Source organism: Eptesicus fuscus, chromosome 6 (assembly GCF_027574615.1).
Source record: "Eptesicus fuscus isolate TK198812 chromosome 6, DD_ASM_mEF_20220401, whole genome shotgun sequence".
In the NCBI taxonomy this organism is placed as follows: domain Eukaryota; kingdom Metazoa; phylum Chordata; class Mammalia; order Chiroptera; family Vespertilionidae; genus Eptesicus; species Eptesicus fuscus.
The window spans coordinates 2,771,419-2,785,759 of NC_072478.1; the positions used below are offsets into that span (position 1 = coordinate 2,771,419).

General features: G+C 53.7%; 1 protein-coding gene across 2 annotated transcripts in view; it reads left to right on the forward strand.

The window, feature by feature from the left end:
- SYNPO2 (synaptopodin 2) overlaps positions 1-14,341 on the forward strand; it is a 140,223-nt gene that overhangs the window by 92,558 nt on the left and 33,324 nt on the right. For both annotated transcript variants that reach the window (XM_028130230.2, XM_054717080.1), the window contains exon 2: positions 9,670-9,821. In XM_028130230.2, the coding sequence (XP_027986031.2) occupies positions 9,670-9,821 (152 nt within the window). The remainder of the gene's footprint in view (positions 1-9,669; positions 9,822-14,341) is intronic.

Consider the following 14,341-nt stretch of genomic DNA (forward strand, 5'->3'; position numbering starts at 1 on the left):
TTTTATTTTAAAATTAATTATTGAACAAACATTTTAAATATCTCGCCTTTTATTTCTAACATGGCAAGTGCCACTAGATGGGCTCACAAGAACAAAATGTGTTTGAAGTCCTCAATCATTTTAAATAATGAAAATGTGTCCACAACACGTGAGAACTGACGCTTTGGGGTGCGCACTCCTACTCCGCGGCCCAGCGAGGTTAATTCCAGCAGCTCAGGCTGTGGCGCGAGCGTTTAACCAGCCTGGCTGGTGGCCCGTCCTGGATTAACTTCCCAGGCCTGGGCAGCTGATTTGCTCCTTTTTGCCACCAGATCGCTCAGCATGTCCCGACTAGGGGTGGCACCTGCCCGTCCTGCGAGGACAGAGCCGGCACTGACTCTCCCGGGCCCCTCCTAACGTCACGCTGTGCAGCCAGCTTCCCCAGGTTAAAACTGCAGAGCATTTGTACGGCTGTGCTGTTCCCACTTCTTCCATCAAAACCTCAACAAACATTGTGTGTAATGTTTCTAGTGGAGAAGCACCATGACAGGTATCTTACGTGTATGCATTTGTGTGCATGCATGTATGTGTGTGTGTCCATGTGTATATGTGTGTATTTGTATGTATGTGTGTGCATATATGTGCAGTACAGTTTAACAAAGCATAGAAGTGTATATGTCTGTATGTGTATGTATGTATGTGTATGGTACACTTTAACAAAGCATAGAATTATGTATGTGTGTGTATGCATGTGTGTGTGTGTGTGTGTGTGTGTGTGTGTGGTCCAATTTAACAAAGCATAGATTTATGCATGTATGCATGTGTGTGTGCACACACGTGTGTGGTACATTTTAACAAACATAGAAGTGTGTATGTATACATGTGTATGTATGCATGTGTGTGGCACACTTTAACAAAGCATAGAATTATGTATGCATGTATGTGTGTGTATGTATGTGTATGTGTGTGGTCCAGTTTAATAAAGCATAGAAGTTTTTATGTATGTGTGTGCATGTGTGTGTGTGGCACAGTTTAACAAAGCATAGAATTATGTATGTGTGTGTGTGTGTGTGTGTGTGTGTGTGTGTGTGTGGTCCAGTTTAACAAAGCATGGAATTATGTATGTATGTGTGTGGGGGGGAGTCCAGTTTAACAAAGCATGGAATTATGTATGTACTAGAGGCCCGGTGCATGAAATTTGTGCAATGGGGGGGGGGTCCCTCAGCCCAGCCTACACCCTCTCCAATCTGGAACCCCTTGGGGGATGTCCAACTGCCAGTTTAGGCCTGGGATCAGGCCTAAACTGGCAGTCGGACATCCCTCTCACAATCTGGAACTGCTGGCTCCCAACCGCTTGCCTGCCTGCCTGCCTGATTTCCCCTAACTGCTCCCCTGCCAGCCTGATCATCGCCTAACTGCTCCCCGGCCAGCCCGATTGCCCCCAACTCCCTCCCCTGCCAGCCTGGTTGCCCCTAACTGCCCTCCCCTGCTGGCCTGGTCGCCCCTAATTGCCCTCCCCTGCCAGCCCGGTCGCCTCCAACTGCCCTCCTCTGCTGGCCCAGTCGCCTCTAACTGCTCTCCCCTGCTAACCTGGTTGCCCCTAACTGCCCTCCCCTGTAGGCCTGGTCCCCCCAACTGCCCTCCCTCCTCTGTAGGCCCAGTTGCCCCCAACTGCCTTCCCCTGCTGGCCTGGTCACCCCTAACTGCCCTCCCCTGCTGGCCTGATCGCCCACAAATCCCCTCCCCTGCCGGCCATCTTGTGATAGCCATCTTGTGATGACATGGGTATGGCCATCTTGTGCGAGGGCTTGACAGTCAATTTGCATATTACCTCTTATTATATAGGGTGTGTGTGTGTGTGTGGCACAGCTTAACAAAGCATAGAATTATGTGTGTGTGTGTGTGCATGTGTGTGTGTTGCACAGTTTAACAAAGCATAGAATTATGTATGTGTGTGTGTGTGTGTGTGTGTGTGTGTGTGTGTGTGTGTGTGACACAGTTTAACAAAGCATAGAATTAGGAGTCGAAGAGATCCTTCCATTCTCCTGAGGAGAAAATGGCTCCTGACAACTGGAATTCCTGTCACATGAGCTGCTGTCCAGTTAAGATAAATCTCCTGTTTGCTAATAAACTTCAAGCCCAGAGCGAGAGAACAGAACGTACCCATTTGTCATAAAGGTCTGTGCTCTTGTCGTTTGGAGAACGTTTCTCACTCAATGTCTGTCCTCTTTATCGGTAGTTTTATGGGGGAGCAACCTGCAGAGGGAACCATCCCTCCAGGTCAGGCAGATGGGGTGTAGGTCTGAGGGCCAAGCTACGGGGCAGGGCATCCACACACAACACCCTCTGGACGCACGAGACCAGGTCAGGGTCTGAGGCCGAACAATCCAGTAAAAGCACCAACACCAGAAGGAGTTAGGGCCCCAGGCCAGGATTCCAGCCCCGTCCCTCCTGCGTCACGTGGCGGCGCCGGGCACAGGTGACCCCCCGTGGCAGGGCTCCCGTGGCAGCCTCTGGACAGGGCATCACCTGTGTTTCCTCATCTAATCAATCACCTAACGGTGGTTTAAACATTTAGAGTGACTCGGGGTTGTTATTGTTAAGCCCATCATTTCCTGGAGTCCAATGGAGGCACTGAGTCCCTTTGAGCACAGGAGAGTTTTTCCACTTTCGTTAAAAGACCCCAGTGTCGTGAGTCTTTTTATTTAGTTAAGATTTTCGTGTGTTTTAAATGTGGCTTCCCCACCCCCCACCCCCGGCTTTGGTGATGCACGAGCTACAGCACCTTCCTTTAGGCAGGGAGCGCGTACCCTCGCCATTTCTAACTCCTGTGACCAGAGAGAAAGCTCATGAGGAGTGCACACAATGAGCAGACTGAGAAAGGGCCCCGGTACTTGGTGATGTGCGGGGGTGGCGTGCGCTTTCGTTTTGCTGCCTGTTGACCACGCACAGACTGTGGGGCTGGCCTGGGGCTCTGTGGGGAGCCAGACCCTGGCCAGGTGGGGCTGCAGCAGAATCCCGCAGCTAGTGAGTGTGGGTGATAAGCACACAGGCTGGGAACCAGACACCGGGCTCTGAGGCTTCTCTCTTTTCTGAGTCCTCCGCCACTTACTTGTCTTAAAGGTTTTACACATGTTTTTTGTTTTTGTTGTTGTTATTTTTAAATGTTTTTATTGATTTCAGAGAGGAAGGAAGAGGGAGAGGGAGATAGAAACATCAGTGATGAGAGAGAATCATTGATCGGCTGCCTCCTGCACACCCTCCACTGGGAATGGAGCCCACAACCCGGGCCTGTGCCCTGACGGGGAATCGAACCCGGGACCCTTCCGTCTGCAGGCGGACGCTCTAGCCACAGAGCCAAGCCAGCTAAGGCTTACACGTGTTTTAATGAGTCCTTTAAAAGCATTGTTTCATATTCTGTCTAAATGCTTATACATCACATCTGCCTGGTCCAGGAGCCTTCGGCACGGAGCCCGCACCATCCCACCCGACAGAAAGCAGGCCCGGCCGCCCCTCGGCCCTGGAAGGAGCTGGTGCTCACCCGCGGCCGGGAGCAGGGAATACCATTCCATATTAGTCCTTGCGCTCTGCAGCACGTGGCCGCTCTCCGGCTCGCAGCTCGCAGTGGCTTCACTGCACAGCTCTGCCCGGGGGCGCCGCGGCAGCACATTCCGGGGCTCGGTGGAGGGCCTCGGTCTGCGGAGTCCTGGTTCGCTCCGGGAGCCTGGGAGCCTGTCCAAGCGGCTGAGGAATGCTTTCTGCTTTTATGGCCACTGGGTCCCTGAGGGGAGACGATCACTCAGGAGGACTCTGCCATGTCTGGGCGTGAACAGGGACCGGAGCAGAAGCGTCCAGGCTTCTGCCAGACTCCACGACAGGGCCTGGGAGCGGAGCTGAGGCGCAGACGGAGCCGCCAAAAGCCCCAGGCTGCCTCCGTCTGCGCAGTGACACCCCCCTCCCCCCCCCCCCCCCCCCCCCGCAAACGCACCGCGAGGGTTCCTCCCACTGTTCAGACAGAGGACTGGCACCCCGACCCTCACCCAGTTCCTCCCGCACCCGCCATGCCTCCGAGGAGGGAAGCCTCCTCCCTCCCCGGGTCGGCTCTCCTTCTAGACCCCGTGCACGCGACAGTCCCCCCCCCCTGCCGCCACCCCTCCCCGCCCCTCACTGCCCTCCCTGCTCCCAGGCCCGGCTCCTAGTCCATCTCATCACCCTCAAGTGCCGCCTCCCTCAGCCCCTCTTTCTTCCTTGGAGACAGTGACCTCGAACCCTCCGACAGCGTCAGCCCCACGGTGCCTGTCCCCCCGGCCTGCCAGCCTGCACCCCTCCTTCCTCTCTGCCTCCTGTCTGCCCGCAGTGCTGTCCAGCGCGGGTCCAGGACTCCTCAGGGAATGGACACCGCCGCTTATTCTGTCACGCAGGGCCGTGGTGCGACCCGCGGGGTTGAGGGCAGGGGGCAGGGGGCAGGGCCTCCGAGAATGGCTGCCGACAGCAGCCGGTCAGGGAGCCACGGGCCGCGCTGGGCCTCGGGGTCACACCTTGGCCTGGCCCCGGACTGAGAAGCTGCCGGTGGCCCGGGCGCCCACAGCCAAGCGCCTCCCAGCTCCGCGCCCACAGCACCGAGCCCGCGGGTCCGGCCTCTCTCCGCGTCACGGGTCCAGGCGCAGGTCCCTGAGCCGCACCGCTGAGCGGGGACCTGATCCGATCCGCCAGGGACCCGCGGGAGGGGCGTCTGGGACACCCGTGTTGTCTTCTCCCCACAGCGGCCCCCAGCGCCTGGAAGGAGCTGGAACAGCATCCGCAACCCCGTCACCCTGCCGCTGCCCTCTGCCGCTCAGCCCCCAGTTAGAGTTCTTGGTCGCGGACCCTCTTCTGTCCCCTCGCAGGCCCCTTCCCACTCACCGCCGCAGGCCGCGCTCAGGCCCAGGGGCTTTGGCTCTGGGTCTTACAATAGGGTTTTATTGATTTCAGAGAGGAAGGGAGAGGGGGAGAGAGAGAGGATCACACTGGGGCTGGAGCCCGCACCCCGGGCACGTGCCCGAATGGGAATCAACCCTGACCTCCTGGCTCATAGGTCGATGCTCAACCACTGAGCCACGCCGCCCGGGCCCGGTCGTTTCTGCTTTTATTCCCTCCCATTCTGGTCCTTGTCGTCCTAAAAGTGTCACGCTGCCCTTTGCTTCGTGCTTGGAGCCCCCCTGCCCCCCGCCCCCCGCCTCCCTGCCAGGACCTGAGCCTGGACTTCAGAGTCTGGGAGGAGGCCCTGCAGAGGGCGGTTAGGTGCTGGTTGCTACAACCTGGGCTGCTGCCATCATCGCCTCCGGTGGCCTGGGGACCTCTCTCAGGGCAGCGGGGAACGCGACCTGCCTGGGCTCCGCGGAGGAGCCGCCGGGCGCAGGGGGCGCCGGTGAAACCTTGTCTCAGGGGGAGGAGAGTCGTGCCAAAGGCCTGCTGTGCCCACTGGGGAAGGGCTGGGGTCCAGAAAGAGCGCTTAGATCTGGTCTGCTCGCCGCTTCCATGGACTTGTCTCCATCGCGGAAGCTGCCTCTGGTCGCGATCCCCTCCCTCACCCTCTCAGGTCTGAGCGGAGCTGTGTGGGGTCAGAGGCGCCCTCCTGCGGGCCGGGGCTGGGCGCCTGCCCTCCGCTTTGTCATCTGGGTAATGGGGGAGAGTGTGGCTTAAGGAGGAGGCTGTCCTGGTCCCGCCACTTGCGTGAGCACCTCCCCGAGGACTTGTCCACGACTCACACAGGACACGCAGCCCGGAGAGGAGGCGCGCGTCGCCGACGGGAAGCTGGCACTGCGCGTGGTGGACACCCCAAGCCAGCGCGGGCAGGGTCCGGGGAGAGCTCCGCCCGCCTGCTTCCTGCTCCGTCCGCAAGGCCTGGACACGAAGCCCCAATAAGAGCAAAAGCAACTTTCTCATTTTGCCAGGGAATTATTGACCCATGAAGCTAAAGTAGCGTAGCTGACACGCTTCTCGGACTCGTGCTGTGACATGGAGTAACGCTCCGTTCCCCCGGAGCCTTAGCTCTCCACTTCCACTGGGCCGCAGTGCAGGGCGTCCTTCCCGCCAGGCCCAGAAGCCGTCAGCAGTAGGACGTAGTGTTTGTGAACGTTTCCATCTCCACCACCTCTGAGTCACGTGGTCTGAGTACAGTGCGAGGTGCTGAGAGGGAGGAGCTTGCTGTACGGGGAGGAGCAGCCGGTGACGCAGGAGGTGGGAGTGAGGTCTCACGGATGCTCCCAAAGAAAAGGACTTAGAGCCGGGCCGGCGTGGCTCAGTGGTTAAGCATTGACCTACGAACCAGGAGGTCACAGTTCGATTCCCGGTCAGGGCACATGCCCGGTTTGCTGGCTCAATCCCCAGTGTGGGGCGGACAGGAGGCAGATGATCAATGATTCTCTCTCATCATTGATGTTCTTATCTCTCTCTCCCTCTCCCTTCCTCTCTGAAGTCAATAAATATATATTTAAAGAAAGAAAAGGAGTTAGAGCATGTTCCCACAGGCATGTCCCATCAAATCACAGTCTGCAAACAAAAATAATACTTGACTTTGACTTGGTAACATATTGGGCCATAGTATCGAGTATTTTCCAATCTTTCAAGGATGGAAACTTCCAGAACAAAACTAACTGAATCACTTCAGATTTCACTCGTGTCATTGCTTTGGCACGTAAAGGTATGCTTTTGCTTTCAAGAGTATTATTTGAAATGTAAATGCCCCTGGAGATAGAAAATGTGAATCTTTGTCAGTGAACACAGTGGCTTTTAAGACACTGGCAGGACCCCGTGGGCGGCATCCACTTCACAGCCAATCAGGAGTGAGCCTGGCTGTGGACACATCCTCCAGGATGTGTGCTCACCTGGGTGGACCCCTGTGGACTGCGAATCCTGATTTTAATAGAGGGGGGTCCCCTTGGTAGAAAATATCTGTAATCGTGCCATAACGTGTTCTTGAAGTGATGTATGATCATGACACAGGGCTCACTGAGAACTAGTAAACCCACATCACAAGTGAAATCTAAGCAATTGTCATCACTTAATAGGCGTCATGTGCAAAGCTAAAGTGATGCAGGCACTAAGCAGGGTCAGTGCACTGAGGAGAACGGCTCACCTGAATTTAAGAGCAGAAGCTGCCCAGACAGCGTGGCTCAGTGGTTGAGTATCAACCTATGAACCAGGAGGTCACAGTTCGATTCCCAGTCAGGGCACAGGCCCGGGGTGCGGGCTCGATCCCCAGTGTGGGGCCTGTAGGAGGCAGCCCATCAATGATTCTCTCTCATCATTGATGTTTCTATCTCTCTATCCTTCTCCCTTCCTCCCTGAAATCAATAAAATCCTATATAATAAAGAGGGAATATGCAAATTGACTGTCACTCTGCTACAAAGATGGCGGCGCCAAGATGGCTGCACCCACAGCGGAGGCCAAGTTCCCATAACGAGCAATCAGCAGGGACCTGAGGCTGCGGGTCCCTGTGGGGCTTGACAGGGGCCCTCAGGCTGTGCCCCCCCACCCTGGCACCAGGCCGGTGGACCTCAGGCCACACACCCCCACCAGGCGGGGCTTGATGGGGGACCTCAAGGTGCACCCCCTCACCCCAGTGCTGGGTCGGGAGACCTCAGGCTGCTCCCCCCGCCCCGGCGCCATGCCAGGGGACCTCAGGTCATGCCCCTCGCCTGGTGGGGCTTGACGGGGGACCTGAGGCTGCAACTCCCCCCCCCCACCGCCCAGCGGGACTTGACGTGGGACCTCAAGGCGCGCCCCCCTGCCCAGCGGGGCTTGATGGGGGAACTCAGGCCATATCCCTCACCCAGCGAAGCTTGATGGGGGACCTCAAGGCATGCCCCCCACCCTAGCCTGGGCTGGGGGACCTGAGGCTGTGCCCCCCGCCCAGCAGGGCTTGACAAGGGTGGGACCAGCCGGGTCTGGATCTAGACCAATTGGGGGAGGCGGGGGCAGCCAGGTCTGGGTCTTGCGCGATTTTGAGGCATACATGGGTGGGCGGGGACTTTACTCTGACAGGAGGAAGATTTTCATACACATTTTACTAATTTTCTTTCATCTCTAACACTTCTATTATTGAGAAAGGGCAAATAGCAATATTAAAATATTTCTTCTGATTAATCCCCTTTTAATGTGCACAAATTTTGTGCACCGGGCCACTAGTTATATATAAGAAAAAGAGCAGAAGCTACTGTTCCCTTTGGGCCTGCACACAGGAGATGGTGTGGGGGGCCCAGGACAAGAGTTCAGGCCTGGTGGGGGCAGACACACAGGAGCTGGGCTGTCAGAGAGCTGTGGCCCAGCAGGCCAGTGGAGAGCACACCTGCCTGACCCCCTTTCCTCTCCTTCTTTGATCTCTTACTGGGGTTCCCATTGGCCAGACCCAGCCAGGAGCCGGCGTGAGGGAAGCCCGCCATGAGGCAGCGCTGGGGAGGGGAGGGACTGGACCTGGAAGGGTAGAGGGACAGTGACCAGCCCAGCACTGTCGTCGGCACGATGACACGTGTCTCACTTCAGCCACCCCTCACGGGGGCCGGGGCGCCTCTGCTGTCGGTCCCACCTCGCTCCTCCCGGGCCTGACGGAGCATCTAGGTTTCATTCTGATCCGTCCTCTTCCTCATCCTGCCATGCAGGAACGGGAGGCATCCTCAGAGCTCGGCTGCTTCATTTTTACACAACCTTTTCCTTTCATTTTTGGGGCCAAAGTTTGCCTAGTACTAACTCTTAAATAGTTGGTTTCAAAAGGAGCTCTTCCTTTGACATGGTCCTTAATACCCTGGCCATCCCGTCACCCTCTATGCTGGGACGACTGTCTTGGGTGCGTTTATCTGCAGTGCGACAGGATTTTAAATTTTGTTTGAGTGGGAGAAGCCACTCTCCGATTGGGTCAGACTTCACAATGTGACATGATTCTATCTAGCATGTGCTCTATTTAAAAACATCTCCCCATTCCTCACTACTTTTTATTTCTTAACTCTCATTCTTCTAGAATAGATTTTCTCTCCTTTTTGTTTATTTACAATGATATGAATTAAATGTGAACATCGTGGTGGTATATACCACATTGTGTGTGTGTGTGTGTGTGTTGGGGGGGTGGACCATGTATAAGATGGTGGCTAACAGGTGAACATAAAACCAGGACCCAGGACTGACATGGTACACACTACATTCTGTGTGCATGTGTATAACATGTGTAAGATGGTGGTTTACAGGTGAACATAAAGCCAGGACTGACATTGTGTGTGTAGTGAACATGTGTAAGGTGGTCTCACAGGTTAACAGGTGAATAAAGACAGGGCTGACACGGTACACACTACATTGTGTGTGTGTGTATGGAACGTGTAAGATATGGTTAACAGGTGAACATAAAGTCAGGACTGACATGGTACATACTACATTGTGTGTGTGTGTGTGTGTGTGTGTGTGTTTGTGTGTGTGTGTGTGACATGTGTAAGATGGTGGTTAATAGATAAAAATACAGCCAGGGCTGACATAGTACACGCTACATTGTGTGTGTGGTGGAACATGTGGAAGGTGGTCTCACAGGTTAACAGTGAATGAAGCCGGGGCTGGCTTTCCAGCTTGCAGACCCACGTGCCGGGCCCACACACGTCTCTCGGAGGCGGCGGCACGGTGTGCACACGCTGACGATTCTAACCATCGCCTCCTGTTGCTCCACGCAGATCCGCAGCCAGAGCAAAGCGTCGGGCTCCGGGCTCTGTGAGGGGGACGAAGTGGTCTCCATCAACGGCAACCCGTGTGCGGACCTCACCTACCCGCAGGTCATCCGGCTCATGGAGAGCGTGGCGGACTCGCTGCACATGCTCGTCAAACGGTAGGAGCCCGGGGAGCACTCTGCCTGGACGCCAGCGGGGACGGGGACAGCCCTCGGACCCATAAACGCGGGTGCCCTGCAGAGGCCAGTGTCTGAGAACTGGAGGTTTTAACTCACTGAGTTTTCTGGTTGATTGAAAATTAACTTGGAAATCTTCGTTTCCGGAACTTCGTTGGAAATCTCAGTTATTTAAAACTAGTTCCTTAGGCAGCTCAGTCTGTTGAACATAATTTAGTCCTTCCAGGTCCAGATTTTGTGGTGGGCCAGGACCACCGATGTGTAACTCACAGATGGATTAAAAACAGTTAAATAGCAAACGATTACACGACACACTAACTTTCTCAAGAAAGAAAATGCCCAGGAGGAGAACAACAACAAAAGCCTTAAATGAAGCAGCCAGATTCCTGATGCCAGAGCCTCCGTAAAACCAATATTTGGGCGGCTAGAATGGAGCTTTTGGACTATCAATGCAAATCTCTTGTTAATTTTATCTCCCCATACTCATCCTCCCCACAATTGCTTAAAAATGCAGAAGGAAAGTTTAAACATAGAAACAAAAGAAAAGAAAGGGGGTGCCCGGCCAGTGTGGCTCGGTGGTTGAGTGTCGACTCATGTACCCAGAGGTCACAGGGTTTGATTCCCGGTCAGGGCACATGCCCGGGTTGTGGGCTCGATCCCCAGTGTGGGCCTGCAGATCAATGTTTCTCTCTCCTTAATGTTTCTGTCTATCTCTCTCCCTATCTCTTTAAAAACCAATAAAAATATATTTATTTTATTTTTAAAAATATATTCTATGTCAGAGAGGAAGGGAGAGGGAGGGCGAGATAGAAATATCAATGATGAGAGAATCATTGATCGGCTGCCTCCTGCATGCCCCCTACTGGGGATCAAGCCCACAACCCGGGCATGTGCCCTTGACCAGAATCGAACCCAGGACCCTTCAATCCGCAGGCCGACGCTCTATCCACTGAGCCAAACTGGCTAGGGCAAAATTTTTTTTTTTTTCCTAAAAAAGAATACCATGGGGGCAGTAACACATACACACACGGTAGCATCCACATTTCCGTGTGTGCAAACCACAGCCCAGGCCGCACAGCTCTGCAGGGGGACTGACGTGGCGTGGTAACCACTCAGACCAGAAAGCCCTGGCTCCTGGAGGGAGCCCCCTGGGCGTGTCAGAGGGCCTCCCTTCGGAGGTGACAGACAGCATTACCCCCTGATCACATTCAGTGTGACTTCGCTTCTTTCTTTCTAATATATTTTTATTGATTTCAGAGAGGAAGGGAGAGGGGAGAGAGAGATAGAAACTTCAATGATGAGAGAGAATCGTTGATTGGCTGCCTTCTGCACACGCCACACTGGGGATCGAGCCCGCAATCTGGGCATGTGCCCTGACCAGGACTCAAACCATGACCTCCTGGTTTCTAGGTCGACACTCAACCCCTGAGCCACGCTGGCTGGGCTGGTTTTGTTTTTTGTTTGTTTGTTGTTGCCGTTGAGGATATTTGTCCCATTGATTTTTACAGAAAGAGTAGAAGGGAGGGAAGGAAGGAGAGAGTGAGAGAGAAAGAGAGAAGTATCCGTAAGAGAGAGGTACATCGATTAGTTGCCTCCCCACATGCCCCAACCAGGGCCGGGGAGCCAACCTGCAACCCAGGAATCAAACCTGAGAGCCTTTGATGGATGGGCTGATGCGCTAACCACTGAGTAACACAGGCCAGGGCTGATTCCATTTCTATACAAACACGACTCACATGGCCAAACCTTGTGAAAATAAAAGAAATCTCTCTTTATTCTCAGCATCTCCCACCTGAATGTTGCCCATCCAGCCCACTGTGCAGGCCCTCAGCCTCCGGCTTATTTATAAACTGCCACGTGCTCTGGCGAGGACCTAGCAGGAAGGCTGCGGCGTGCAGTCCCGTGTGCCAGGGCCCTGCATAGAGCCCAGCTCTCTGAACACTTCCATCTTTGCGAAGGTTTGGTCACGTCCAAAAGGGGGGAATGCCTTCTCTGGTTTGTTCCCTTTTTAGTGCCTCCACTGATGCAATGAGGCCAGCTTCTCCGGAACACGGTGTGGGTGGGACTCTCCCTACTAGGTCCTGTCTGGGCTGCGATGCGTCACTGGGAAAAACCCGTGGTGGTTTACAGCTGAGTCTGAGACACATACTTACTGTCACAGATAGTTGGACTAGTTCTCTGCTACTTTTAGTAAATGGGATCATGATTATTATTTTCTCTTAAGTACTTTGACTTTACCAAATAAATAATTGGTGATATTGAAAATGTAATCTCAAATTAATACTCACCAAAAGGCAGTCATCATGTCACCATCATCATCACCATCATCACTACCACCATCACCACCACCATCACCACCACCATCACCATCACCACCACCATCACCACCACCATCACCACCATCACCACCATCACCATCACCAACACCACCACCACCACCACCACCATCACCACCACCACCACCACCACCATCGCCAACATCACTACCATCACCACCACCATCACCACCACCACCACCACCATCTCCACCACCAACACCATCACCATCACCAACACCACCGCCACCACCACCACCATCACCATCACCACCACCACCACCATCACCACTATCACCACCATCACCATCTCCACCACCATCACCACCACCACCATCACCATCTCCACCACCAACACCATCACCATTACCACCACTATCACCATCACCAACACTATCACCATCACCACCACCACCAACACCACCAACACCATTACCACCACTATCACCATCACCACCACCATCACCATCACCACCACCACCATCACCACCACCACCATCACCACCATCACCATCACCACCACCACCACCATCACTACCACCACCACCATCACCATCTCCACCACCAACACCATCACCATCACCATTACCACCACTATCACCACCACCAACACCATCACCATCACCACCACCACCAACACCACCACCATCACCATCACCACCACCAACACCATCACTACCACCATCACCACCACCACCAACAACACCATCACCATCACTATTACCACCACTATCACCATCACCAACACCATCACCAATACCATCACCATCACCACCACCACTCTGGTATCTGAATGCTGTTTCCTGGAATTAAAATATTTCTCCTGCTCACATAACTGTCCTCTATCACTGAATGGCAACTGGTTTACTTTTCCTGGATAATTGCCCAGAGATAGCTGGGTCAGGCGGTCCTAAAAAACTTCTTTATCATTAAGGCTCTATTATCTTAAATTTCATTAAAATAAGATGTTTTTCTAAATTATATAATTATGTGTTGGGGAGCAGGAAATTTTACTCTAGGTTCTCTGGCTGGTCTAAGAATTAAATTGACATAAGACAGATTAGCAGGAGCAAATAACCAAATGTAATTATGTCTGGATGCACAGGGTTCATTAAGACGAGGCCCCAAGGCAAGCGGGCATGTGTGCCACCAGAGCCAAGGAGATGGGGAAGTGGTCTGGGCCTTCAAGGGGAGGAAGGAGCAAATGTTTGCTAAACAAATGTTTGCTGGGCCTCAAAGTGAGGATCTGATGCCAGGCTCCTCCGGCCCCCCACCGGCCCTTGTTCTCTGTAGACCTCCAGGGAGAGCCCTGTTCCGGGACCAGGCATTGATTCTGTCTCAGTTCTTCCAGGCAGTTCGCAGGGAGGTCAAAGGTCCTGCCTGAGACTTTTGTTCCTTGAAAATAAAGTCATGCCCTGCGGAGAGCTGGGCGTGTCCACCTTTGCTTCCCACCCACGACACACGTTGTGGACTCAGTGCCTCTGCAGACTGGGTGGACACGAGCGTTTTCAGGGAGAAAGCGTAGCCTCTCATGCTTTCATGACTGTGGTCATGTGTATCCCTTTCCCTTTGGCCACCAGTAAGTGTTAACATTTATCTGAGCATTTGCCTGCGTGACAGTCTCCGAGGCTGGAATGGAGTCAGACTCTCGTCTCTGCCTCCTGAGTGATGGCTAACATAACACAAAGTGATGTAATCCGGTCCCCTCCCAAGCCTTCCTCCATTAAACCCTCTGGCCTCCGGCTCTCTCACGTTCAGTGGCACAGAGTGTAGCATCATTTCCTACACGAGAGGTCTAAGAAGCCGACAGCGTGTTTTTGAAACACTGTATTACAATTTGTTTTCTGTATTTACCAGGAAGCTTCGCAGGTTACACGCTTAGAGAAAGCTGCGTTTCCTTTGATGGTTTTTGTTTAGTTTAGTTTTGTTGCTAAATGCAGTCAAAAGCAAAGTTAGGAGTCATTATAACGTAATACAACCGGAAATTGTACGACCACGTCAATCCTCAGGTAGATTCCCTTGGGGAGACGAGGAGGAATCCCGTCCTCACCTGATGACCTTCCTAGTCGGAATGCACTGGGAGGGAGGAAGCGGAGGCAGAGGACACTGCTGCTGCTTTTTACAAAACCCACGAAAACCTTTACAAATGTGAGAAATGAGGCATTTCCTCCAGCTGTTCTGTGAATG